The sequence below is a fragment of the Monopterus albus genome, unplaced genomic scaffold, assembly GCF_001952655.1.
Source record: "Monopterus albus unplaced genomic scaffold, M_albus_1.0 scaffold2.1, whole genome shotgun sequence".
NCBI lineage: Eukaryota > Metazoa > Chordata > Actinopteri > Synbranchiformes > Synbranchidae > Monopterus > Monopterus albus.
In genome coordinates, this window is record NW_018127882.1 from 7,514,698 (window position 1) to 7,541,331 (window position 26,634).

At 38.1% G+C, this 26,634-nt stretch overlaps 1 protein-coding gene across 1 annotated transcript in view; it reads left to right on the forward strand.

Moving 5' to 3' along the window:
• Positions 1-25,407, forward strand: part of LOC109954631 (protocadherin-9-like) — a 46,784-nt gene extending 21,377 nt beyond the window's left edge. Inside the window, exon 2 of the mRNA XM_020590117.1 lies at positions 24,163-25,407. Within this exon, the coding sequence (XP_020445773.1) occupies positions 24,163-24,626 (464 nt within the window). The 3' untranslated portion in view covers positions 24,627-25,407. The remainder of the gene's footprint in view (positions 1-24,162) is intronic.
• The last annotated feature ends 1,227 nt before the right edge of the window (positions 25,408-26,634 follow it).

Consider the following 26,634-nt stretch of genomic DNA (forward strand, 5'->3'; position numbering starts at 1 on the left):
GACATAACTTGACCGGGCCCTTTTAACAAGCTCGAAGCCATGCTACACCCACAGTCCAGGTTGCACATTTGTATCGTCCTCTTACATGCTTGGCCCAGATAAGCCTCGCTGAGTTCCTGATTAACAAACTTGGCTGCTACAAGAAGTTATAGTGAAAAACAAATATTTGTCACTGCAATTGGATTTGTGGTCTGCCCTGACTTTTCACTGCTGCTTATAGTGATGGACGAATAATAGGCTCTGATCTCGGGCTCAGTTATAGTCGGTTTTCCTAAAACCACGGTTTAGCTTATTGGCTGTTTGCCATTATACTGTCCTTTCCCTGAACGTTTCCTTCTAATGAAAGGTGACTGAAAAACAAATTTAAAAAAGAGAATGGGAGATAAAAAAAAATAATAAAATTACCCAACATATTCCTTCCCGATTTCTAATACAGTGGCTGCAACAAGAGGAGAAAATGATGCCCTATCTCATTGTTTCATTATTATCCGAAGCAGATGAGTTAATCTGCTTGTTTCCCTTTCATTACTAAAACCCCCAAAGCGCTGCAGGCAGGCAAAATATACAGTATACACACACACACACACAAATCACAAAGCTGGGAAAATTAAAAATCTGAAAAATGGTAACAATAAAAGAAATCTATCAGATGACCACAAGTGTGCATGATGGTTGTAATAAAATTTTAAGATAACAACAATAAAAAAAGGGACTTTTACTGTAAAATTTTGAATGGTTTTAGAGCTTTATTAACCACGATAGCTATGCTCTGGGTTTATCTATTAATGTAAATAATTTCAATATATACCATAAATGATGAATAATGATTTGCCTATTTTGTCTATATAGGTAAAAAAAGATATGCTGTAGAGGAGAACAGTGTGTGGAGTGTTTAGTTTCATAATGAGAATGAGGCTTAACCTGACAATCATATTCACAGTATGTCATAATTTACACCATATTTTACACTTATCTATTTAAATTCTATTTGTGTAGCTACAGCTCATCTGGCTTATTTAGAAATGGCACACTGAATTCTTTCCCCAGTCGCTTTTTGTTTGCTTTTACATTGACCTATTATGGTACAGCATCATATTAAGAAGTTGTTGCAACTATAAAAATCTCTACATTTTGAAAACATTTATTTATTTATTTACATGTCCATCATGTTGCTTTGACAAGAGACTTGGCTAAGCCATAGTGCCAGGGGCACAACTGCTGGGCCATAAAAAGGGCAGGCTGAGGAACAGAAATGGTAACATCACCTGGGATTGGATTCACTCTGATCTTCCCTCTGAATATTCTGTTGATGTTGTGAAGTCACATTTTCACATAGCCGCAGCCTGTGCACGTGTGTGGCTTCTGAGTGTGTATGTGCATTTTGCCAGTGGTCTGGCAATCATAGGGAATAACACAGCTCCATGATTGCGCACTGCCCTTGAAAAAATGTATTCCCAGGCGAACTAAAAACAGCCTAAAGCCTTTCTTACCAAACTCAATATTTTTGCTGTATACATTCTGCAATATATGGACAAGAAACATACATGAAGAGAAACATTAGTATTTGTGGCACCTAATTACAGCAGAACGCCTTCAGTACAATATTCAATCTGCCTACACACAGAAAATGTTATTCATAAAATGAATCAGTTATTATTCAATGGAGCTATTTTCATTATAAGATTACAGTATCACATAAAACAGTCTAAATATGTTATCCGATCACAACATATCATCTTATCTGTGTATTCTGAACAAATGTTCAAGTGCATTCCAGGTTAAGTGCTACTTTTATCCACATGTCTTTTGGTTTGGTCTTTTTTTTTTCTTTCTGGAAGCATTTTAGATCTGACATGCTTTTTCTTCTTGTTAAATGTCACTGACAGGTTTTGACATCAAAACTTAAGTTAGCAGTATCCAACCTGTCATACTGTATTTGTAAACAGCTTACGTTTTCTTCTCTGAGCTTAGGAGGGATGGCGGTGAAGCCTTACAGCAGACAAGGGTTTTTAACAGACACACTCACATGCATACGTAATGCCCCATTTCAAAAAAGAGAGAGTTTGCCCCTCAATTTAATATGTAGCATTTCTCTGAGTGCCCTAGAGGATACCTTCTGTCCACAGTTTCTATGGGCTGAATGCACTGCACTTAGCAACCCTGAATCTTTCTGTATGGCAATGCAGCTTACCACTCCCCCATCTACTGTATGCATCAAGGTGAAGAGTGATTTACTGCAATGACATTATGCATCCTGAGGAATCCATGCGCCCATGCAGAGTCAAACCTTCTTGGATAATCCATCTCATGATGAATTACCTCCATTTTTTTTGCAAGATGAACTTTGGTTTGCTGGACAAACTTTGGATGTCCTGTATTGGCCGCTGCAGCTGCTACATGCTGTGTCCATGTTGCAAGCATATTGATTGATGTAGCTGTGTAGGACGATTGCTGTCCTACACAGCAGTGGACAAGGCCAATAGAAGATTTCTATGGCTCAAGCAGATTTAACTCATCAGTAGAAAAGGAATCTCTTTGGCCCTCGGGGAGTTGGGCTGGGGATACATCAAGGGCAGGTGTGAAGAGACAGGTGACCCGTGGCCTTTGCCTCCCACTGCTTGACCTTGGAACAAGATTTCTGTCTCTGAGTACAGTCTTAAATCTTTCTCACTAGATCAATTTGATGATGGATAAGTGGGTAGGCAGAAAGCCTGGGATAAGAGCTCAATATCTAAGCATAAAGAGACACATGGGATGCATTTGTTACTGTAAGTCATCTTTCGGTTTTCTACACATTTAGATCTGCCTAATTTAGTATCAGAAAGCAAGTGACCTACAGTACCTACAGTATGGTCTGTTGGACAGAAAGTTGGAAGATGCTTTTATATTATTTGCTTAGTGAGCCATATTCAGAGTTAGCAACTTAAATTTGAAAATTAAAACAAAAGATACATGTTTATATGTTCCAAAAAGGTGCTTATTACAGAACCTAAGGACCCCACTCAAAATGTTTTATTTTTTGTACCCCATAAATATCTGCCCTCCACTATACTGACAACTGCATGTGCAGATTTATCACTTAATAGGGTGTTTTCACATTCCTCTGATGAAAAAGGCTGATGTCTGTTTGCTCACCTGAAATCTGAGGTTCAAACATGGACGGGCTGACAAAATTCATAAAGCCACTAATCTGAAAGCCAGTCATGGTTCACAAGGATTTGAGGAGTGAAATCTGAAACCTCTGGTCTCAGAGCAGCCTAAACTAACTTTTCATTGACCAGGAGTGGAAGCAAAAGTTGTTTTTTTTTTGTTGATAGCAAATATGCTGGAGTTTGCAGTTTGTGGATATAAACCAGACCCTGGAGCTTCTTCCCACTATTCATTTATTTAACACTGAACATTAGTTTATATGAGACACGTACCATTGTTGGAGTGCTACGTTTGGCTCCCTGGTAGTAGTCTGAGTGCTAACAGTTAGCCTACTATTAATAACCCAGTCTCCTGGTTCTCTGTTACGATATTACATTTAGGATCAGCTGAGAAAATACAGAGATCTTGTCATAATGTCAAACTCTCAGCCAGACTGTAAATACAATTGTACATTTTTGCTTAGACCTCTTTTATGCAGTACACAATGTGTACTGTGTAATCACAATGTGACAACATAAAAACTCCTACTAGCACTGACTTTAGTAGCAGTAGCCACCAGCTACAAGTCACTGATGTAACACAAAAACAAAAAACACAAAACTAACCACTCTTACACATCTGAGACATCTGCCAACCTTTGATTTTGTTAAGCAGCAGACTCCTCTTCAGAGTCTGGGTTTGAGCAAGACTCAAAAATATATGGCTGAATCTCTCCAGTTTACATTCCAATATTTGCTCTTGCCATTTCATCCTCACACACAGTGATTTCACCTCCACGTCTACCTGGGGGGCGCAGCAGGCCTGGGCAGTGCATGATGCCTGTGCTCATTTGCATGTATTTGAATATTCATGATTCTTGGAATTCACAATGAAGGCTAAAGACCAAGCATGCTTTCAAGCCATTTTTAGAGAACTTTTGTGTGTGTGTGTGTGTGTGTGTGTGTGTGTGTATAAAAACTATTATACTACACTTTTCATAGCAGAGTATTTTTATATGCCTTAATAAGACATCTCTGGGGGATATCTTTAAAGATCTTGGCAGAAAATTCATGATTACTGAAACTGTCTGTGTTTAGTAATGTTCTTTTTTGTTTTTATGTGGGCATTTAGTCAACAAAGTGAAAACAACTGTAATATACAGTAAACATATTCCATGTTTTATTCCTTGCCAACAAAGTAGCAACCATTTCATTTTGGAAATCCTTTGTGGTAATCATTTTCATCACTGACTGACTGCATTATGTTTTCTAATAATCTTGAAACCTTCTTACAGGAAACATACTGTACTGTACATGACCCAGCATTTTTATATTGTATGTAAAAAGCAAACACAAAAAAGGAAGATAAATGGTCACATCAACTGGGCAACTGGATGTGACCAAGAATTGAGGATGGCTTGCTTGTCAAAGCGCAATCTCTGAACACAGCAATGATCCATAAGAAACAAGACAGCCCTTCAAGGCCTGGAAATGATTTTCCCTCTACAAGCAAGTCTGTGACCACAGAGCAAGAGCAGAACATGACTGACTGGACACATTGTGAGTGAGTAGTCAGAGTATGAGTGATTAAGTTACATTTGCCAACTTGCTTCATTTCACTCCTCTACAAACAATAAAATAGTCATTTTGGTCTGTATAATCAAATTATATATTACACTCGTATTAAGACTGGTAGGCACATGTATGACAAAACGTTTGGCTACAAGAGACACTTTACATACAAGTGTATTGCTATGCATAGGTTTCATTGCTGACAGATATGAACAGGGGTTTATATTACTGAACACTTACGTTTCCAGTCTGGATAGACAATACAGTAACACAACGCTTCTGTTTGGAAGACATTCTACACCATGCACATACTGTAGCTTTCTGCTCAGTGCCAAAATCCATAAATGACTTTTAGATCTTAGCATTAGTGTGGGTAGTTTACTAGCTTGGCACAGAAATAACTTTCTAAACATACAATCTTTACAATATTTAACATCTCATTAATGATCAGCATGGGAATTGTTATTTCTTTTCACACTTTGAATTGTCATAAATATTCAAGTAAAAAGATAAAATTATTTGTTGTAAATCTTTGTAAACCTTAAAATAGAATTTTTAATGTGACCCTGTCACCGCAAAACATATTTTAATGACTAATCATGCAGCTACTTGTATTTTTAACATTTGATTCCCTTTTTTTTTTTTTTTTTTTTTTTTTTTTTTTTTTTACTGGTGGTTAGGTGGCATGCATAGCTAAAACATCAACCAGGTGGCAGTTTGAAATTCCTCACCTTTGGAAGGAGCAAAAGTAAGCAGATGGTAGGGCCTTCAGGGGCCATAGCACATTGTCGGCAACGAATTACAGTCCAGAGGGGAATGGGATGGCTGATAACCTCCATCCCATGGTTCCATCTGCTGAATCCTAAGCAAGGACAGTGCATTCAGACATGTAAACCCACACTGACATCTAACAAACCTAATGTAGATTTGTACTAAGGTGAATAAGAAACTATTATTAGTTGTTTTCAGGATGTGTTTAATACCTTTCCTGAAAAATCTATTATTCTTATGGCATGTGCAGTAAATCATGTTTACAATAATTAGTTATAATTAGTTAATTGTTTATCATTAAATTAAATATGTGATAATAAAAAAACTGAATAGTGTTACTTTTTTCTGGGCTCAATAACTGAACAACAGCCTGTAAAAAGGTTTTAAATGTAAAATGTACAAAAAGTAGTGATGATATAAGAAACTAAAGTAGATGGTCATTCACAGGGATTCAGCCTGGCATTTTACTTTCAATACAAAGCAATCTACTAGCTGTTTTCGGGACATCAATTCAAAGCCCCTCTGTATGGCTCTTTGGGGTGATCCAGAAAGAAAAGACTTAGACATAGTAAGCGAAGGCAATTGTCCCAAAATACATGCCAAGTCTGTCTTTTGTCCTGTTGAAACAAAGTGGTTTGTCGTGTTCTGTACATTCACCAGGTTTCGAAATAGGCTTTCATCACAATGGGACTATCTAAATCCTATTGTGTCAGAACAAGGCAATGTTCTCAAAATCAAATAGAAAAGGAATAATGTTGTATCTAATTGCGGTTCCTTCACCATATTCTCCAACTGGGTTTAATCTAGCTCCATTCATGCCCATGGTAATCACAACAGTCTGTGCAGCAGAATTACAGGCAAACATAATTCAGGCTGTTATAATTACACAACAGGCACTGGCAGGAACCTTCAAAGCCATTAATATAAACAGCATAGATACAGATAGTTGTTTTCACTCATATCTCAATATTTAAGGGGTAAATGAAAGAGTTGACATTAGAAAGTTACTTTATCCAGCTCTGTTGAAAGTGCAACCAGTGTTGCCGCCACCCGGTTGCTCTCCACTCGTTGTCTATTTGTATGTGACGGGAGGTCCCCCCTCCTGCCACACTTCTATGAGGACCAGGTACAGTAAGAATTCACAGACTCTGCCGAAACAACAGCTGTTTCTACTTATGTAATGGCTGCAGGATGACTGTTCATATCCTGGCTTGTTGAAGCTGTCACAAATCATTAATCTTGGGCTTGTCTGTGGGGCCATGCTGTCAAGTTGTTTTTGGACATCTGTGGCTAGACAAAAGCAGGACATGTCATTCATTTAAGCACCATTGCAATGTTACCTTTGCAATGTTACACAATATCTTAAAATAATCTGACCTCAACTGCAGCTCTTACTTTGTCCTAGTGAAGTATGTTAATTAAATGTCAAAGAACTTCTTTGTTAGTGTGAGGCTGATAAATGTAAAACCTGCTCTGTGCTAGACAGGGCATGCATCTTACTAAGAAAACTGACTATACTTTATATCTACCGGCATAAAAACTCAGAATAATATACTGTATAATACAATATATATAATATAATCCTTTTTTTTCTTTTATAGGCACTTGACTGTTGAAGGAGGACTACAAAAACAAAACAAAACAAAAAAAAAAGCTCATTCTGTCAAGTGAGCACTAAAGAAAGCCATTGCACATTTCTTGATGGTGGGGTTTATTTATGTCTGTTGCTCCCTTTTGTGCAGTGCTACATATATTGTAGGGCGGATGTATTGCTGGTAACATGCTGCAACAGAAAGCCCTGTAGAGGTACCTCAGACTGAATAGCACATCAAGGGGCTTAGCTGCAGCATTAGTGAGGTCTTAAGTAACTTTTCAATGTGGGCAAGACACTGAAAAGAAACACTGAGGGAGACTATGTGCCCTCTACAGGTGGATAAAGGCAAAGAATTCAGGAGAGCAGGGCTGAGAAGTGTCTAAAAAGCTTTCTTGACATGATGTGCTAAATATTATTTAATAATGACATAGATGTTGCATGTACAGAATCAAACAGAAGGAGGCAAATAATCATATGTCTTGTGTGTGCTGTCCAGTAACTAAGTACAACTACTGTACTTAAGTACAATTTCAGCTTCCAGGTGTAAATGTGTGTAACTGCGAATGTAATCAAGGGGTTCTTGTAAAAGACAGGTGGCCTCTCAGAAAACCTACCCTGTCTAAATAAAGGTTTAAAAAAAAGAACATATTTCCATGTTCTGCTACTTCATACTTTGACTTCACATCATTTCAGATGCCAGTATTGTTCTTTTTTACTCCACTACATATATTTGCTGACTTTAGTAACAAATTACTTTTCATAGTCAGATTAATAATACAAAATGCAGTATAATCATAACTTTTCACTGGTGGGAAATTCACAAGCAGTTTGTACAATAATTGAAATTGTAAGCAAACTGTGAGGTAGTTAAAAAGGGCTCCAACTTTACCAGCTGAAACACTTAAGCATTGTGCACGGCATTGCATCAATAATTATTCTGCATAATCAGTACTTTTCTTTTGGTACTTCAAGTATATTTTGCTAATACATCTGAACTTTTACTAAAGCAAAATTTTTACTTTTTATTTTTTTACATTATGGTATTGCTAATTTTACTTAAGTAAAGAATTCTCAATAATCTCTTCTCAACTTCTCAATAACTTTTAACTTATAACTTTAACTTAACTTATAACTTAATAACTTCTCAATAACCTTTAGTACTTCTTGCATCATCTTGCAATACACTGTCTTAACTGGGGTTTGCAGAAGTGATTACAGTTGTAAACATGTTGTGGGTTAAATATACTTAATTACTGCTATGCTGAATTATAATAGGCTTTTGATTTTGAATGGAACACGAGCATGAAGGCGCACTGTACAGGATACATAGAAAGTGATTTTTTTAGATCTACTTATCACTGATATTTTGCGAATTAGAACAAATGAATTATAAAAGCAGTGAACCATTAAAGTGAGATGTACAGCTTGGCCCAGCTCATAATTGCTTTTTCAAAGACCAGTCTTGGAAGTAATTAGATGTTGGAGTAAAAACACCAGCCATTCAGATAATCAGTCTGCCATTAACACCTTAGGGGCTATATTCTGTTATCAGCTTGACCCCTCTCTCCCCACCTGATTTGCAGACTTTAGTCTTTCAACACAAAGTATTAGTGGATTGATTAGTGCAAAGGTCATCCTGTAATATGCCCAGCGCATTTGTGGTTCAGGAAGTTATTGACTTAACATAATGGATGGCATCATACTTTTCAGCAAGACTTTTTGTTTAGCAGCCCCGTGTTGAGCCGAGTAAACTAATTAGGCAGTCTCGTTTTTTCCTGAAACAAATTCTTCTTTTATTTGTTGACCTTTCATGGTGGCCATTGACAAACTTGTCATTGAGTGTGAATTTCATTATGGAGTGAAACTCATCTTTATTGATCAAATTAAGAGGCAGCTTGTTGCAGAAGGAAAGAAAAGGCTGAAAGGTGTATTCTGGTGAAAGCTGTATGATCACAGCCATCGGGCTTCACACTGCCACATCAGCTCAGGAACCTCTAATTTTACCATTTTTCAGTCTGAACCAGCTTTATTGTAGAGGTTTGACTTACATGGAGATTTCAATGTGTGAATGTTTTGGTTGTTGCCTGACCATATGTTCCATGATCATTTGGCAACAGGTATAAGCAGCAAATAACTGTGAATAATATATGCCTGCTTTCACTTGCCAGTGCCTTGACAACTTTGATGAAAAACAATACTTTGCTTTCAGTAGGAAGTCATGCAGTTTTATTTATGGTTAATTTAATTTATTTACAATATTTCAGTTTCAATAATTGATGCACCATCCAAGGATCATTCTTTTCACAGGAGGAGGAGATACAGCATCCTATTTAATTTTGTTATTTTCCCATTAAAACCTGAGAAAACATCAAAGGCAGAATGATTTAATTAACAATGTGAAGAGTCTGTACACCCGTCCGAATATTGCAAATTACTCTTTGCTGAGAATAAGAGACTTATCAGGCCCATACAGACGTTGCTGCACATCTCAAAAGAAGTTGTGTTGACATAAGGAAGGGGAAAATGCATGTCTCCCCCTGACAGAATTATCTATTTCGCAGGTATTTCAGTTTACAGTTTCCAGGTTGGAATATTAATACCCTTTCTTCTATTGCCAGTAGAGTTTGCAATTCTTTGTTGTGTACTTTGTGAAGAGCAGAGTGAATGAGGAATAGAAGGGGAGTTAAGTGTCTTGTATTGTATGAATATCACTGTGATTTGTTTCTTATAGCATTTCAATCCTTAATTTTTTTTTTAAATGGGAAAGTGCTGCTTCTTAATGATTATTCCCCTCTTGTGTCTTTGGGTTTGTGAGCTTCCAGTGTGTTTATCACTACTTGTGGCTGCGATGTACAATATAGCACAGCAAACCTAGAGAAGTGCTCTCAACATGCTTAATAATGGCAATGAATAATATTTCAGATAAAAAAGGAAAGAAATACCAGCTGGGGCATGTTAACCACTTTAAATGGTAATTGTCCCACCTTGCTGCTTAAAGACCTATATGAATCAAAGAGCAATTGAAATGAAGGGGGTGGGAGCCAGAAGTATTCCTCAGTCTCTAAGGTGTTGACAGTGTTTCAGCCGTGCAGATAGCTTGTTTAAAGGTATCTCATACAATATTATAGCAGCAGTGTGTTTTTTCCCCAACATCTCAGTGTTGTCTGTCTGACTGTATTCCCATAATGAATTATGAATAGAAATGAATGGGGTCACAAGGTTACAAATTAGTAAATTACTTTTTCTACCTGTCAAAGAGATGAATGGTTAACACTTAGGCTTCCTTAAGTCTGACTTCTCTATGACAGCCACTGTAAATATGAGCTGATGTGTGGGTGAGGAGTGAAAGAAAGATAATAAAAGAAATGCTACAAGCCCTGTTGTAGGAAATCATCGCTGGATGATGTCCAACATAAGGTCTGTTTTTAGACTGTATCCCCTAATGGCTTTTTCTTGTTGTACGGACAATCTGTAGAGGAAATTGCCTGATCCAACGCATGGTTTAATAATAAAGTAGGATACCTGAAACTGTCCTCTGAAGATGAGAATGAAATCTAGAAAAACAAACAAACAGCAGTAGAACGAGTAAGAGGGAGACTAGACAGACAGAGAGAGTAGAGATGAAGAAAGAAGGAGAGCGAGGAAATAATTTTACTTTCTTTCTAGGGACGACACTTCAAGCCAATTCAATATCATACCAATGTTTTGTTGCCGTGTTCCTCTTGCTTGACATTTCTGGGTTAGAAAGTGCCTATTACAGCTCACCATTGCCGTGTTTCACATAAATTCACATTAAGATATTTCCACAGAAATGATCTTTTTCACTGTCATGGGGTGATCTTGTTCTATTATTCTGGTCATGAACAAAGTGCCACAGGTGAAGGGAAGGCAGAGTGAGGCAGAATATTGTGATGATAGAAATGTCACATTTGATAGAATCACTTTAATTACATGCATTTAATAAATTGTTCTTCTATGCCTGTACACTGTGCTGGCTAATGCCATGCTTTGAGTGACATCCTAATTCACATTATTTCATGGGACAATGAAGAAAAACATCTGGTGGTTCATTATTTATTTTAATAATCAATTTAATTATGGCTTAAATCAATCATAGATGACCTTTAGTAACATTCAGTGCACAACCAGTTTCTTTCACATAGAGACAATAAAATGATCGAAACATGGTGACAGAGGCTTTAAAGCTAGTTAGGAGCAAACGAGACTTTTACTACAAACTTCTACTACTAGTACTACTGCTGCTGCTACTGCTACTAGTACTACTAATTTTCTATTATTGTTGTTGTTGTTATCATTACTGTAAATGCATACCAAGCTTATTTCATCTTCCTGATTTCTCTTCCTGATTTCAGCTTGAACCCTGGCTGTTTATTGCAGATGATAGGTATTGTTGAGGGGTTGGGGGGTATGTTGAGGAGTGGGGCAGGGGGGTTGGGTGAATGTCATCAATCAGCATTAACCATCAGCTCTGAGCTATTGACTGATGATTCACCATGGCAGAATCTCTGACTCTGAAATGAAAGGCAGCAGTGGCGGCGGCGACAACGTGAGGCAGAGACACTCAGTTGATTGGCACCTCATTGAGTCTGGCAGGGGAGCCTTTGATTGCACTAGCTGTCAATATCATGTAATTGTTTTTCTTACATACATGGTGCCCTCTGTTTTTTTGTAGCAGAGTTTGCTGTTTGTCTGTATGGCATTGTGCAGCTACTTTGTAGCTCTATTATTTTTGCAGAACTTATTTTTATTTTGATCAATTATTATTGCATTTACAGTAATCACTTAATGACTGCATTATCCTCTTATTGATACTATGAGCAAAACAGAGTAATTCTAAACTGACATCACCCAATGTGTCACTGTAACATCAGTGCATTAAGATTCACAACTCTATTCTAGACAGCTAGCTGCATATGGCTGGAAATCTGTCCTTCATGGCGACCCTAGGGGTATTAGAGTAGCCTGCTATGCCTTGAAGCTTCAATTGGACCCCCTTCAATTATCATATTATGTAAGGTACTAGAATACAAAAAACTGAGCACACTTTTGTCTTGACAAGGGTGAACTCAGTGTGTATTCCCAGACGTCGGGCTCAAATTAAGTTTAAATATCTTAAATGGCACCTATAACTTCTAGAGGACGTTTTCAGGGCTGAGAGTGCAATGCTGTTCTCCACCCCAAGGTCAGAGGAGAAGACGAGATTTAATTGAAATTGAAACTGTCTACCTGATAGTTTGAAATAATTAGCAATATCAGAGTGGAGAAAGGAAGAGTTGGGGATGAAGAAAAATAAAAAGGACATCATCCCGAGATAAAAATGGCAGACTGGTGGCAAGTCATCAATTCTGGTGAATTGAATGTCAGTGTGATTGACTGGACTTGACTCTGGATGTCACACATGAAACTCAAACAAGTAACGCAAACAAGACATTCTGTACAATACTAAAACTTCATCCAAGGTTTATAGGGAGGGCAAGTCTGTTTTTATTGTTTTTTTTTTTATTTTCATTTTTTTAAATAGAAAAGATAGAAAAGGCAAGTATAGTTTTTGGAACTGATAAGCTTTGACCCAAGGTCTCATGCAAAATACAATGCCCAGCAGGCCAGTTAAATGTTCATGGAAACTAAGTCTCTTGTCTCTGGCAAATATACTATTATGATTGCATGGCTTCCAGAATCATCTGCACTGTACTAGTAGCTTTCTCCCACCCATAAAACAATCTCTGCCACCCCTTAGCCCTGAAAAACTTCAGAAGTCACTTCTGCCGGCCTAACATTTCCGCACCAGTTAATAAAGGGGAAATGAATTGTATCACTGTTGCTGTCTTTGCTCATAGTGAATAGAAAATTATCATAGAGATGGGTATTTGGTGGCTTCACACACTGAATTACACAGAGAGAGAGCTTGTTTCTCTCTCTGTCACACATTCACTCACACACATGCACACTGGCGTGCATATGCGCAAACACGGTAGCTTGAAATCAACTGCAGGGATGAAATTGGCAATAGTGATGTCATTGTAGCAGTGGCGGTAGTGGCGATGAGCCAGGAAGCCCTGGCAATTTTCTCCCACAATTCTACAAATATCCGGACAAGTTCATGACATTCAGGGTTTTTTTTTTTCAGTTTTTTTTTTTACTTTTTTGTCTCTCCACGACTTCCCCAGGCACTGCTAAGACAGGTCAACATTAGAGCCCATAGCAGGTGCCAAACAGAAGAAATGTGACATACCCTTGCCCCTTTGTGGATGTTTGTCGTGTTAGAGGAGGATGAAACGACGGCCACAAAGAGAATGGCACCCCAGGACAAGCAATATATACAAGTGTCCACAGGGCCTGACAGGCACACAAAATCAAACACATGGGGTGTTAATATCTGATAGTTAGTGCTCCAGGTCAAACGGCATAAAAGACATTGAGGTCAATGGGTTGCAAGTAGTCTCTGGAGCAAAGTAGCTGCGTGGCTATTTTCACCATCTCCTCCTCTGTGAATTGTTCAAGCCACTGGAGCATTCACTTCATCATCACAGGCAAAACACAATCAGCACACCTACTTTCTGCTTTTGTCCTTTCATTTCATTATAATACTTTTTTGTGAGACTGTTCAGAAGTGAAAGAGGAACATTCCTGCCATCCAAGATAAGAATGCACTGAAACAGGAGCGAGACACTGAAGCTAGTTTGGAAGTGCAAGTGGTTTAATTGATATATATGAAAATTCTTAACAATATTTTTAGATCAAATAAAAACAGTAGAAACAATGACGGGAAATAAATAGTCAACAGGACTAAAAGAAAAATCTTTAGGAAGATATGGCCAGTATTATACACCAGTAAGTCAATATGAAATACGTACAGTGTGAAGGTCCCCAGCATATAGCTGAATTGAATATGCTATAAATCCTAAGTGCATTGAGTTGTGATTTGCACATGTACTACATTTTGATCATTTAAAAATGCTTGAGTTACAGTACTGAATGTTATGTGCTGCAGTTAATCTGTGTCAGTTGCACTGGGAGACACTGTTAATGCTGTGTAACATTAATTAATTGTATTTATGTAAGAATAACCATTTCTATGATGTGACAGCCTGATAGTGAGACTGTAATGAGTGCTTTGGTTCACTCAGATACAAACAGCAACAACATGAAGCTTTTTCTGTCCTGGAGTAAACGGAAGTCACAGCAGCAACAATTGTTTTAACCAGAGGTGGAAAGTAATTAAGTACAATAACTCAAGAACTATACTTAAGTACACTACAGTTCAGAGGTTTGATAAATTTGGTTATTTTTCAGAATTAATTTAACAAAATACACTATAAACACTTTACTGATCTTCAGTGGAAAATATATAAGCTACCCAGCAGTATGTAAAGTACTTATAAGCATATAGGAGGTTCAAATAAGTTAAAATTAGCTCTGTATTTACCAGCTGCAGCATTACATGGGATGTACACAATAACACATTGATAATTATAATCCAATAATATGATATGCATTCATGTAAACTATGTCATTTTGCATAAAGAGCACTTTTACTTTTGGCCCTTTAAGTATATTTTAATGCTAATATGTTTGTGCTTTTATTTAAGTAACATTTTGAATGCAGGACTTTTAATTGTAACATTATTTTTACAGTGCGGTACTGCTACTTTTACTCAAGTAAAAAAAATCTGAGTACTTCTTTCACCGCTGGTTTTAAGTATCAAAAGCGCTTATTAGTTCCAGGGTTTTTTTCTGTTACAGAATATGTTCTACTCTAGATTTTATTTCATTATTTTGGGACTAAACCATACACCCTTTTTTCCTACACTCTCTCTTCGCATGTCTACAGTATCTATATCCCTCTCTGCTGAACTTTAGTTGACAATGCCTGGACTCAACACACCCCAAGTAAATTGCACAGTGACAGAAATATTATCACAAACCACTGAGAACCTCTGTGATTTTAGCATATCTGTCATGCAAGGCCTGGAGGAGTAAAAAGAACTAATCTGAACTTTCAATGGCTGGTTTTGGGGTAGAGGATTGTGACGGTCAACATCAAAACAGAAAAAGTAAAGCTGTGAGTCACTGAATGTGCAGCTTGTGTCTGCTTTTATATTTGGCAGTGATAGATTATACTATATGACTTTTCTTCTGCTTTCAAGAACATACCAATGCGGATGAATTAAACATGTTAAGCAAGAACAGGTCTTTCTCTGAAAACCTTACCCTTTTTATGATAACCCCTTTTTAGACATTCATTGGACTTATCACAGCATATAAATAGGACAGAATTCATTATTCAGGGGAGGTTTCAGTAAAAAATTAATAGTTGTCCCCGGAGGAGGATCTGTGGCACTTCAGAAAAAGAAAACCTTTAAAGTGTACATGCACAGGGGGATCTGGAGAGAGTCTGCCCCTCACATTAAAACCTTTACCATGCTACGCTACACACTGATACTGCAAATGCAAGTTTGCTCAGTATTAATGACTGTGACTAATACCGTATACAGTCTATATTCATGCCTAAACTGTCTGCCAAATATTTCAAAATAGAGAAAGAAAGGAAAAGAGAAAAAGGGGTAGCATGAGTCTCTGCCCCTGATGCTGACAGCTCATAAAGATTATACAGCTTCAGATTTGCCTTATAGGACAAAACAACAGGACTTGAGCTGACATCTGAGGAAAGAATCCTTTTATGTGACTATACTGAATGGTTTTGCTCAGAAATACAGTGTGGTTTAACAAACACACACCCTAGAAAAACACAACAAAAAATGTACATCAGGTCATGCTATCAGCTCTGTCATATAAGGGATTACAATTTTCACCATGCTTAGATCATTTGTGCACTGAAATCACACCACTGCTGTGTTTTTCAGTCTGCCAGTTATCTGTTGAAAGATGGGTTTCACGTTGCCTTTGTATCCATGTCCTATCTGCCTGGCCATGGAGGCAATAACAGTAATGTATGGCTAAGGGAAAACACAGCTAATCATCAATGACTGCAAGATATATAGCATATGCACTGGCACCTTGTTTATTGCCCTCTCTTCTCCTACTGCTGAATCCATCAGCTCTACAGATAGACCGCCGGATCCGAGAGCTTCTTCAATGTTAATTTGATTCATTCTTGTTTTCCATAATAATTGGGGGCAATGGGTCAGTGTGATGAATTTGCTTGTTGCATGACACAGGATGTAGCACTGTGCTGTCTGTTATACAGTTTGTCGTTTGTCCATCTCGTGAAGCTGGGGCTTCATTCTTATTAGCTATTTCCTACATATCCTAATGTACATTTAATTCTTTGAAGACCTCCTTCTGCTTCAAAATCAGCATCTAATTTGATTGCATAAAAGAAAGCTAAGAGTGTTACAAGTGACATTTACGTTTTGAGATCATATTCATTTACTAAAAATCATGATTGTTTAGATAGTATTCCCTCTGGAACAATCACGTCTTCTTGCAAATATCAGACAGCTTTTCCAGGTCCCACTATTATGCTTTCTTTCTTAATCCTTCTAAAATATGTTCACTTTCTTTTCATCCCACACTCTATTTTCATTTCCCAGGCTTCATATTATCTACACAGTATGGAAATTTCCAAACATTCATCCATGTGCAATGAATCTTAACGTGGATTCACATTTTTTTTGTCTTATAAATATGCATTTATGTATTGCTTTCTTGTCATTGCCAACACACCTACAGTATATCTGTGGTATTGTCCAGCGCTTGCACAAGTACAGACTCACAAAGAGGAGAATGAATGGCTGCCCTTGTATAAGATTTTAAACTGAAAGCATCAGCATACAGTCTGTATGTACTGTATGTGTGTGTGCACATCTACATGAGTATGAGTCTTGTTTCTATGCGCCATCTTTGTGCCTCCTCCTCTGTGTGTTCTGTGTCATTGTGGTGATGAGCGCTGATTGCAGATTGTTATGGTGTTTGCACCTCTCGTGCATCTGGCCCACGCTGGGTATTTGGCCAGGCCTGATTGTGTTGATGGTGGCACCGGCATCTTGTCCATGGGTGGCAGGGCCCAACAGTAGTCCAGACATAATGAAGGAGATGTAATCAACTAAAGTCACACACATAAAGTGTAAAGGAGAAAGATGTTTCTCCGTTCTACCTTCCCAACTGTGCTCTCCGCTGATGGAAGCCACACAGTTGTGGTTGTTGATGCTGCAGCTTGCTTTTTTGTGCACATTTTATGCTGAGGTAATACGAAAAGTTAAGGTGTTTTTTTCTAGCCTTGACAACAAAGGTGACTTGGGGGTAAAGGAATTTACATTAAATTAAGTCTGTACATTGTGTTGCTGTTGTATATTCTCAGTGGAGAAATGGGTGCTTCAACCTACAACATACTTTTAATGCCAACAAAAAGAAAGAAGTGAGTGCTTGGCACTGGGTTGTTCCAGGGATCCTTTCTCTCTTTGTCCTCTCTCTGTGCTTTGTTATTTGTTTTGGTGTTCTAATCTCAGCCAAGTCAATAATATTCTTTGTTGTCTGAAATTGTGTGTCGGGAACAAAAAGGCCTCCTCCTTTTGTTGAAAGTACCTGTCTGTGACTTTTCACTCTCTTTCAGACTCCCAGATAAAGTAATCATTAGACGTTGTTTTCTGCCTGCAATTACTTTCAGTTACAATGGGTCAAACACTAGGAAAGCAAAAGGGGTCAAAAGTAGACAAGGCTAGATGGATTACAGGCAAGGAACTGTATAGGTCCCACAAGTGCTGATAAATACGTATGTGGCTCAGAGACTCACCGTTGTCTGCAGTGTCTCAGTAAATGCATCAAGAGTAATTAGTCTAGAGTACATATAGACAACCGTGCTCTCCCCTTATCTGCGTCACATTGTCTCCTTGAAAAAAGACCATTCATTACATCTGGCACTATTTGTTTCAAAAAGAGAAAAAGAGGATTAATGGCTCTGACATTTCTTATATCTCACTTTTTATCGCTGCTACACAGAATTACACTGAAATTTATGTTTCAGTGGAAAAATCCACTATGCCATTATCAAAGGTAACTCATTACAATTCACTGACATGCAGTTCATAGACCTTATGATCACTGATGAGGATGGTCAGGGGATGAAGACAGGCCGCACAGAAATATTTCTGTTCCTTTATTCCATATAGCCTAATAAAGCTGTGTTAATAAAATTCTACAGTATGTCTTGACAAGCTGTCTACCCCAGCACAGCGTCTTATAGATCTTAATATATGCCTCTTACAGTACATGACACCACTGACCTCTGCGGCTTAGTCGATCTGTGCCTTCCAAAGAGCATACCGAGTTTTTATTGCTACAATGGAATATTTACTTCCCGCTTCTTGCCCTTGTCAGCAGTGACAATGACAGCTCTTATTGCCTTTGCCAGGGATTATACTGTAGCTCCACCTGATAAAAAATAAATAAAACCATGTATTTGAGTGTGGTGTGCAGAGAAAAGTTAATTTTTAGATGCATTGTCAAGAGGCATTTTTTCCCACAGAAGTCACAGACCTCATCTACAAGCCAGTTTTTTCTTATTTCATTGATAAAGTAATGCATACAATACGCAGGAGCATGGCAGCTTTCATTCCTTCATAAACCAGCATCTCATGAGCTTTGTGTTACCTTGAATAGAACATAAATTCATATCAGTATGCATCATCAAAACTATGAATCACTCACAAGTGTACATCACAAGTATGAGCCTAGAGAAAGAAGGGAGGAGGGTGACATGTGTCAAGCATGTAAGGGGGCTGTCATATATTTGTAATGCTATGAAAGTGAAACATTATTCTCTCCTTCAAATGATGATTGCCAGGGCTATGATGAAAGTGTGAATGACATCTGTCTTTTCAGTTCAACACCAAGGGCTTTTAATAGTGCTATTACTATTAATGACCATTCATTTGCTTATCCAGATTGTACGTTTGGAGTGGGTATAAGGCAGAGTGAAGTGATAAAGTCCCGGTAATTACAAAACCAATTATTTCTACTGAGATTCTATTTGTTTGAACGAATCCGCCATATTCTTGTATTTCAGTCTTTTTGTCTCCCTCCAGACACAGAGACACGTGCTTGTGTGCTCTCTGTGAATCATTCTCTCACTCAGTCTCATCTTCTATCACACAAGAAACACAATATGATAATGATATTTCAGCACTCATGGTAGCTGTACAACTTGTAGTACTCCAGGACGGTTCTGTAACCCTTGGTGAAAGATAAGATATCCATTTTAATTTCACACTGCTGAATATGAATCTCTTTGAAATTTTCTTTAATTCTCTGCCACCACATTAAACCTGTTGATCTCAAATTAACTTGAAAGAGAAAGAATGATAAGGCTCAGGGGAGTCAAAGGTTTAGTTTCTTGACATAGTCACAATCCAGAAAATGTCTGAACTTTTGCACTTTTGTGAAAGTTGTGCAACTAGAAAACAACAACATCAACAACAACTTTTGGGTTGTCTAAGTCTTCGCAGTAAAGAAAACAGCTACAGTGCATAGTGACAACCCATGCATCAAAACATTAGACATAAAATGAACTTTCAAATGTACAAGAGCTCAACTGAGGGGACTATACTGCAGTCATGGGCTAGAACTGCACCCTTTTAAATCACCATATGACTACAGCACTGTATATGTGACACATAAAAAAAGAAAATATAATTTAAATATGACCATGATCATGCATGCTGGAGGCAGTGTATGCAACGTGATAAAGCTGTCATTTGACAATACATGAGTTTGATGCATACATATACTAGGCAGTTTCAGGCTAAAAATGTGAAGACTGCGCCGATCGGCACTGTAGGATGAGCCAGGGGCATAGTCCACCGTCCTGATGGCTGTTGGAGAAATTTAATGTCCTAGATGCATGCAATTATCGTTTTAATTAGCAATAATGAGTTTGTGCATGCTGAAATAATGAGTTGAATCATGATATGTGTGCAGACCCTAATGTGAAGCTCATCAAGATGTAACTAGCTGTGTCAGTAAATATCATCAACTGTCATGTTAAATATCTCATAGTATTGTACTGTACTGCCCCGATCGGCCAGCTAATAAGTTTCCTAGCTATGTGTCTCTGTGTGTGTGCGTTTGTGGGTGTCTGTCAGAACTTGTATTTGCATTAGCGGATTTCATGGCCATCAAAGAAAAAAAAAATTACCTGACATTCAGTGCAGATTGGTCTAAAAAAGGCAAAATATATCACTTAGAAATATCAACATGTCAGTTGCCTGGTGACTAAGTTTGCACTTCAACAAAACCATGAGATTCATAATGGTTAAAATAAATAAGTCTGATGTCAACCTTGATGCTACAATCTAACCAGATAATTGACAGACTGCGTACAGTAACCTTTCTATTAGCATGCAGAAGGATGGGCCTGAATATTTGAACTACTGCTATTTCAGCATTACAGCTTGTATTGATATTGAAAACAGGAAGTGCCATACATACGATAAATCTGACTAGTAGGTTCCTTTATTTGCCACTGAAAACATACAATTGTTTTAAATTGGAACAGGAATTTAGTTTCATTGATGGTTCAGGAACAAAGCTACACCTGCATGCCAGGTGCTTGGAACATTACATTATGTGGTCTGGAGAAAATATAATGAACAGGTCTACACTGTTACAAAAGATTTTTAAGTTTTGTTTAAAAGGTTTTTATTCATCTTTTAAGTCTCAAGTCTTTGCTGTACTGAACTGCATTAAACTGAAAGATGTTTACCGGTGCTCATGTTACTTTCTCCCTGTTTACAACAACATATATTAAAATCCAAAAAATACTTTAGTTTCTAAACAAAAAAAGTTATTAAATATATACACTATGTCTCAGAGGTGGAAAGTAACAAGAAGTACATTTACTCAAGTACAATTGTTTGATAGCTTTAGTTACTAGTTACTTTTCAGACTGAGATTAATTTAACAAAATAAAATCATGAGACTTTATTTATACCCAGCAGTATGTAAAGTACTTCAAAGTATAAGCATATAAGGTAATTAGCATTAGCTCTACCAGCTGTAACATTAAATGTGATGTAAACAATAATGCATCAATAATTATAATCCAATAATCTGATATAGCTAAAATAATGTGAACTGTGCCATTCTGCATAGTGAGTATTTTTACTTTTGGTACTGCCGGATCTACTTAAGTACGCAGTGCTACAATCTGAGTACTTCTTCCACCACTGCTGTGACTCAAAAACGTGTTTTAGGTCTATTGAAGTGAACTGAATTGCAAATTATTGCAGGCACTGAAGTTATGTTCACCCCCTTTCTAAATTAAAACATGACATTACAGAAAAGTGTTTGCACCTCACCTACCCCCACCAACGTCCAGCTGAAGTGCAAGTTGTAATTTTCCTAGTATTTTCATTAAATTGAAAAAAAAAATCTTTGGGAGTTCTTTGCAGGCTGTTTAGTTTTGTAATACCTCTGTCTTATAATGTTCATGTTCAGTGTTTATACAAGCCGTAATGTTTGGCCACATGAAAGGAAGGTCAGCTGAAGGTGGATACAACAGTGTTCGATCTGTGGCTGGCCAAAGGATGTGTTGATGTTGCAGAACAACACTACTGTAGGCTACCACTGATATTGACCTTGTGTAAGACTGTAAAACCGACTAGAAACCCAGAACTGTGGCATAGTGGGGTGGCCAGAAATACACAGCATGACCACACATAATAGATTTCCTTATGACAAAGCTGTCAAATTAGCCTGCAGGCTGTTTTGAACCTGAACATGTCTTGAATACCACTTAAATTTCACAGTCGTCTGTTACTCAGGGCCACTGGAGCAGAATTTGTATTGGATTTTCAGTAAATTTACAGATTAACTAAACAGGTACAAACCACATCACCAGTGCTCAGTGAATTTGAATCATCTCAAATGAGAACAGTAGGTTTGATCTCAATCGTGTTGCCTATTACTCCCATTGTTTGCCATTATCCCCATTTGTCTGCCATTCAAATTTCCTTGAAGGGAATGTAGAAAAGAATGTTCACAGCATCAGGGGATCTATGGCGTCAGTGATGTGTGATTCCTCTCGAAAGCTCCGCGGGGTACGGTTGTTTCCCCTGAATACAAAAGACAGAGGTATCACAAGCAGGCTGCTGCGTACCTCTAGCTGACGAAAGCACCCAGAGCTGTCAGCGACATCACTCACGCCGTGCTCCCACCCTCCCAAACCCGCCATCACCAACTATCCCATTGGAATAGAAAATAGTACCGGCCCATGTCTTTTTGAGAGGCTGGATGTGAAATATTGCATACAAAATTTGGAGGCAATGAAGGCTGTTGACACAGAACTGCTGAGAGTTCAAACTGTGTGAAGTCACGGAGCTGCAAACTACCTTGCATTTGTATAGTACGCTGCGTTAAAGACAGCTTCAGCTTTGGCTGTGCTGATAATTTAAAATTGAGGAGGAGGGAAGAGGAAATCTGGCAAAGATGCAATTTTGACAATGTGTGTGTTTGGACCTAGAAGCATTTATTTGTGTGTCTGGGTGCGTGCTTGGGGAATAAGAGGTTTATGCTAATAGCATTACCTCATCAAAAACGGTGACACAATGAAAAGGCATCACCAACAGCAGAAAACACTCGGAGAGAGATTGAGTCAGGGCACGGCCGAGACTTGGGATGGCCCTATTGTGCTAGCTCAGAGAATTGGAAAGCATTTTTGCCTTAATGAAGTTAGTGACCCTCTGAAAGGTGACACATTTACCACCCAGGGGATTTATACACTCCTGCTCCAAGGCTCCAGTTCAATATGGAGAGGACAGATTTGACTCCATGTGGGCACTCCAAATATATCCTCACAATTTATACCAGGCGATTCATTTTCAGACACTGCTCTCATAATTAAAGTTGACATTATGCTATTCAATCAGTGATGGCACAGAAATTCAAAAAAGTGAGGGTACTGGGCTGTTATGCACCAATCTAGATCCTTTTGGGAGGTCGGGCTTATATCACTAATGCTGAGTAATTCATTTTGGAGAATGCCATTAAACAATAAACAACATAGGAAGACAATTTGCCACTGTCTGTGGAATAGAATTACAGAGAGCATGCAGAACTTGTGTGTGTGAAGGAAACAGTTGTCCCAGTGTACTAGAGTCTAAGACCAATTAATTATTTATAGCATTCTTACTTATGCAAATATTCTAAATAATTTCTACATGACAGCTTGCAGCTGAGGCTTAGAGGAGTGCTGTGATGTTTGGATGAGGACCCTTCTTTCCTTTGTGTGGCCTAGGAAACATAACACTCTGAGCTTCTGGATGCCTTGGTGCATACTGTTTTACATTCTAATTATCTAGCTTGACAGGCTTTATTGCCAAGGCTCAATGCCGAGGCCTCATCCCAGACTCATTCCACATGTGATGTCAGTGCCAGGATAATGAGATAAGATAGTCTGAGTGCCTAGCCTTGCCCAGTCGCCTTCTCATTCAATTTTTACTTTCTTCTTCCCTTCCATGCATGAAACCTAAATGCTGCCACAATTAACCGTGTATGTTAATTATACCTGAACACACTGGCTCTCACAGCACCCTGGGATAATGTGATTTCGTTTTTCTCTTTTTTGAGTTTCACTATTTGACCAGATTTATTTTTGGATTCTGAAAGATCAAAAACGGTTTAAGATGTGCCACACTGACAGTGATTAAAATAAACAATGTTTTGTTAAGCTGTTCATTAAATATTTAATACTGTAAAGCCAATCCATGACACAAACAGCAAGACGTTTTTTCAATCTCTAATTAAGCTACAGGGAATTCATTGCATACTGTAGGTAAACAGACAGAGTTGTGGGAATACCACTGAAAATTAAATGGTCTGCTGGTGTTTTTCTTATTACAAGATGAAATGAAACATTTGTCACTGACTTTCATTTCACTAAAAGGCTGACATTTTGTGGGTCAACTACTGATAATGCAACTTTCGTCTGTTTACATTATGATTCATGAGTTCATTCAGTGCTCAGTAACATTTCAGTGCATTCTAGCTGCACTCTCTGCATGTTCTGACCTGTTGAATTAATAGTGTTGTTTTCTTTTTCTCCTCCTCTCATTTTTGCAGCCATTGAGGTGAACCTGCAGAAAGCCTTGGCCGAGGCCTCTGAGACCTGTACCCAGGAGTGTCTGATACTGGGCCACTCCGACAGCTGCTGGATGCCCCCAGCCCTGGCCCAGTTCCAGGGTCCTGGCAGCAACAGCCCCACCTCCACCCCGACCACCACTGCCATCATTGGTACCCTCCCCTCTTTTGGCTTTCAGCAGAGCTGTGCCCAGGGAGCCAAAGCTAACATGGGCAGCCTGGGGGTCATGGATGGCCGCCATACCCTGAGCAGGTCTGTGCCCAAAAAAGATGAACTGGACAAAGGGATCAACCGGCCACAGTTCTACAACACCCTGGACAGACACTGCAGTAGTAAGAAGGAGGACCCGGTCAAAGTTATCCCGCTGGAGAGCTTCTCTTCTCCCGGGCAGCAGATGCCCACTGGCGGGGGCAGCAGCTCTTTCTTACACGAGCACCAGTTGTAAGAGTAAAAGACAGATCTTCACTGACCTGACAAACATGTGACTCCATCCACAGACAACTTTTTGTCAGTGAGTTTATGATTAGTATGGATGCGTACGTGTGGAGGTATTCATAATTTGAATAATTCTGACCAGCTCCAGGTCAGTTTTACTAATGAAGACATCTGAGAATTCAATCATGATTGTGATGTTCAGACAAAATCATATGGAATTAGTCTGACAGCTTAAGCATTTGAAACAAAATGCAAGTCTTAACATAGCAGATCCATGTACATTAAAGGGTAGTTATATGCCAAAGTAGTTCCATCACAGAAACAAAATAATAATTATTATTGCTTTCAGTTTGGTGATGTTTGCTTAGTGATACAAAAGGCAGTGTACCAGCTTTACGCTGGGCCCAGCTTGGGGAAACGGCATTTTAAAAGACTATTTCCTCATGCAGAAACAAATGCAAAAACAGTACTTTGTGTTGAGTGAGCTAAATGAGGCTAAATGTTAGTTATGAGCTCTGGGTAGATGCTGATTCTGTTCAAGTTCTAGTGAAGTATTGCTCTGTATAACATGCAGCACAAACTCCTTTGGTGGTGGAAGATGTTCCTTTTGTCTTGCCTGAATGTGTTTCTGAAGTCTATTTTGGTCAGGGGACTGCAGAAGGATAAAAAAAAAAAGTCTACAAAGCATAACTAGGCCAATGGTAGACAGCGCCGGTAGTCTTTTGCATTCTACATTTTCACTGTGGACAAGTACACAAAATATAACAAAAAAAAAAAAAACAACAACAAAAAAAAAAAAAACAACAACAAAAAAAAAAAAAACAACAACAAAAAAAAAAAAAACAACAACAAAAAAAAAAAAAACAACAACAAAAAAAAAAAAAACAACAACAAAAAAAAAAAAAACAACAACAAAAAAAAAAAAAACAACAACAAAAAAAAAAAAAACAACAACAAAAAAAAAAAAAACAACAACAAAAAAAAAAAACATAACCCCCTGCATATACACACAGCTACGGTGTTTTCCATATAGTGGTTGCTCCATCTCCGTCAACGCTATTAAGAAAATCTTCACTCCTATCATTATCTCAGTAGCTTAGCCTTAAAAAGTGATGACAGTTGTGCTTTTGTTTTTGTTTTTATAACTTTTGCTGAGGAGGAAACATTCACAGAGTAACAGCAATGATGCCCGTTATGAAATTCTCGGTTAAATTAATTTGATGTGTGAACTCAGTAGTGACTTCTCGTGGTTTAGAGGACTGGAATTGTTCTCTTGGCAAGCCAGAAATATGCTCTACAAGTGCAGAGGTAATGAAAAGGTGACAAGTGCTCAAAAATAGCTGCTTTACACACTCTCTCCCTTCTCACCATATCATTAATAAGAGCTAAGTCCTGGATGCTAATTATTATTTTGCATTTTTCATACAGCTCAGTTTGGCTGCAAAGTTTCTATTATTAGTTATATTTTATGTGTTGACACTGGAATAATAGACCAGGGTGCATGAATTTCTTTATGGCCCTGAGTCTAACTGAATTATTGATGTCAATGCGATTCTTTCAGTTATCATAGGAATAGGCATTGGCACTATTTGAAAGGACCTCCCTACAGGCTGCCCCTCACCATCCACACACTGCATCATCGCCTGTGTATGTAAATTGTACTGATCATGATAACTACTTCAGACTATCTTGCTGCTGTAACAGATTTGGTGCAGTATAATCTATTGCTACAGCAATAAGTGACTTTGCTGATATCAATTTTTCTTTCCTGTAACATCCAAGCCAGGTGTCTACATCATAAGGTATATGAATCATGCGGTTCATTTTCTTGTACCATCTTGCAAATTGGGAACAGGCCTAAATCTATAGTGCAACGTGGCATTCTCAAGGGAATGTGCAAGGCAAATTGTGTTTGCATGCTCTTAGCTACAGCACCTATTCTTTCTTGATACTTAGGGTCGGGACACTTATCAGTGTAAAATGGATTTATCCGAGACTTGGTGAAATGATCACTTAAA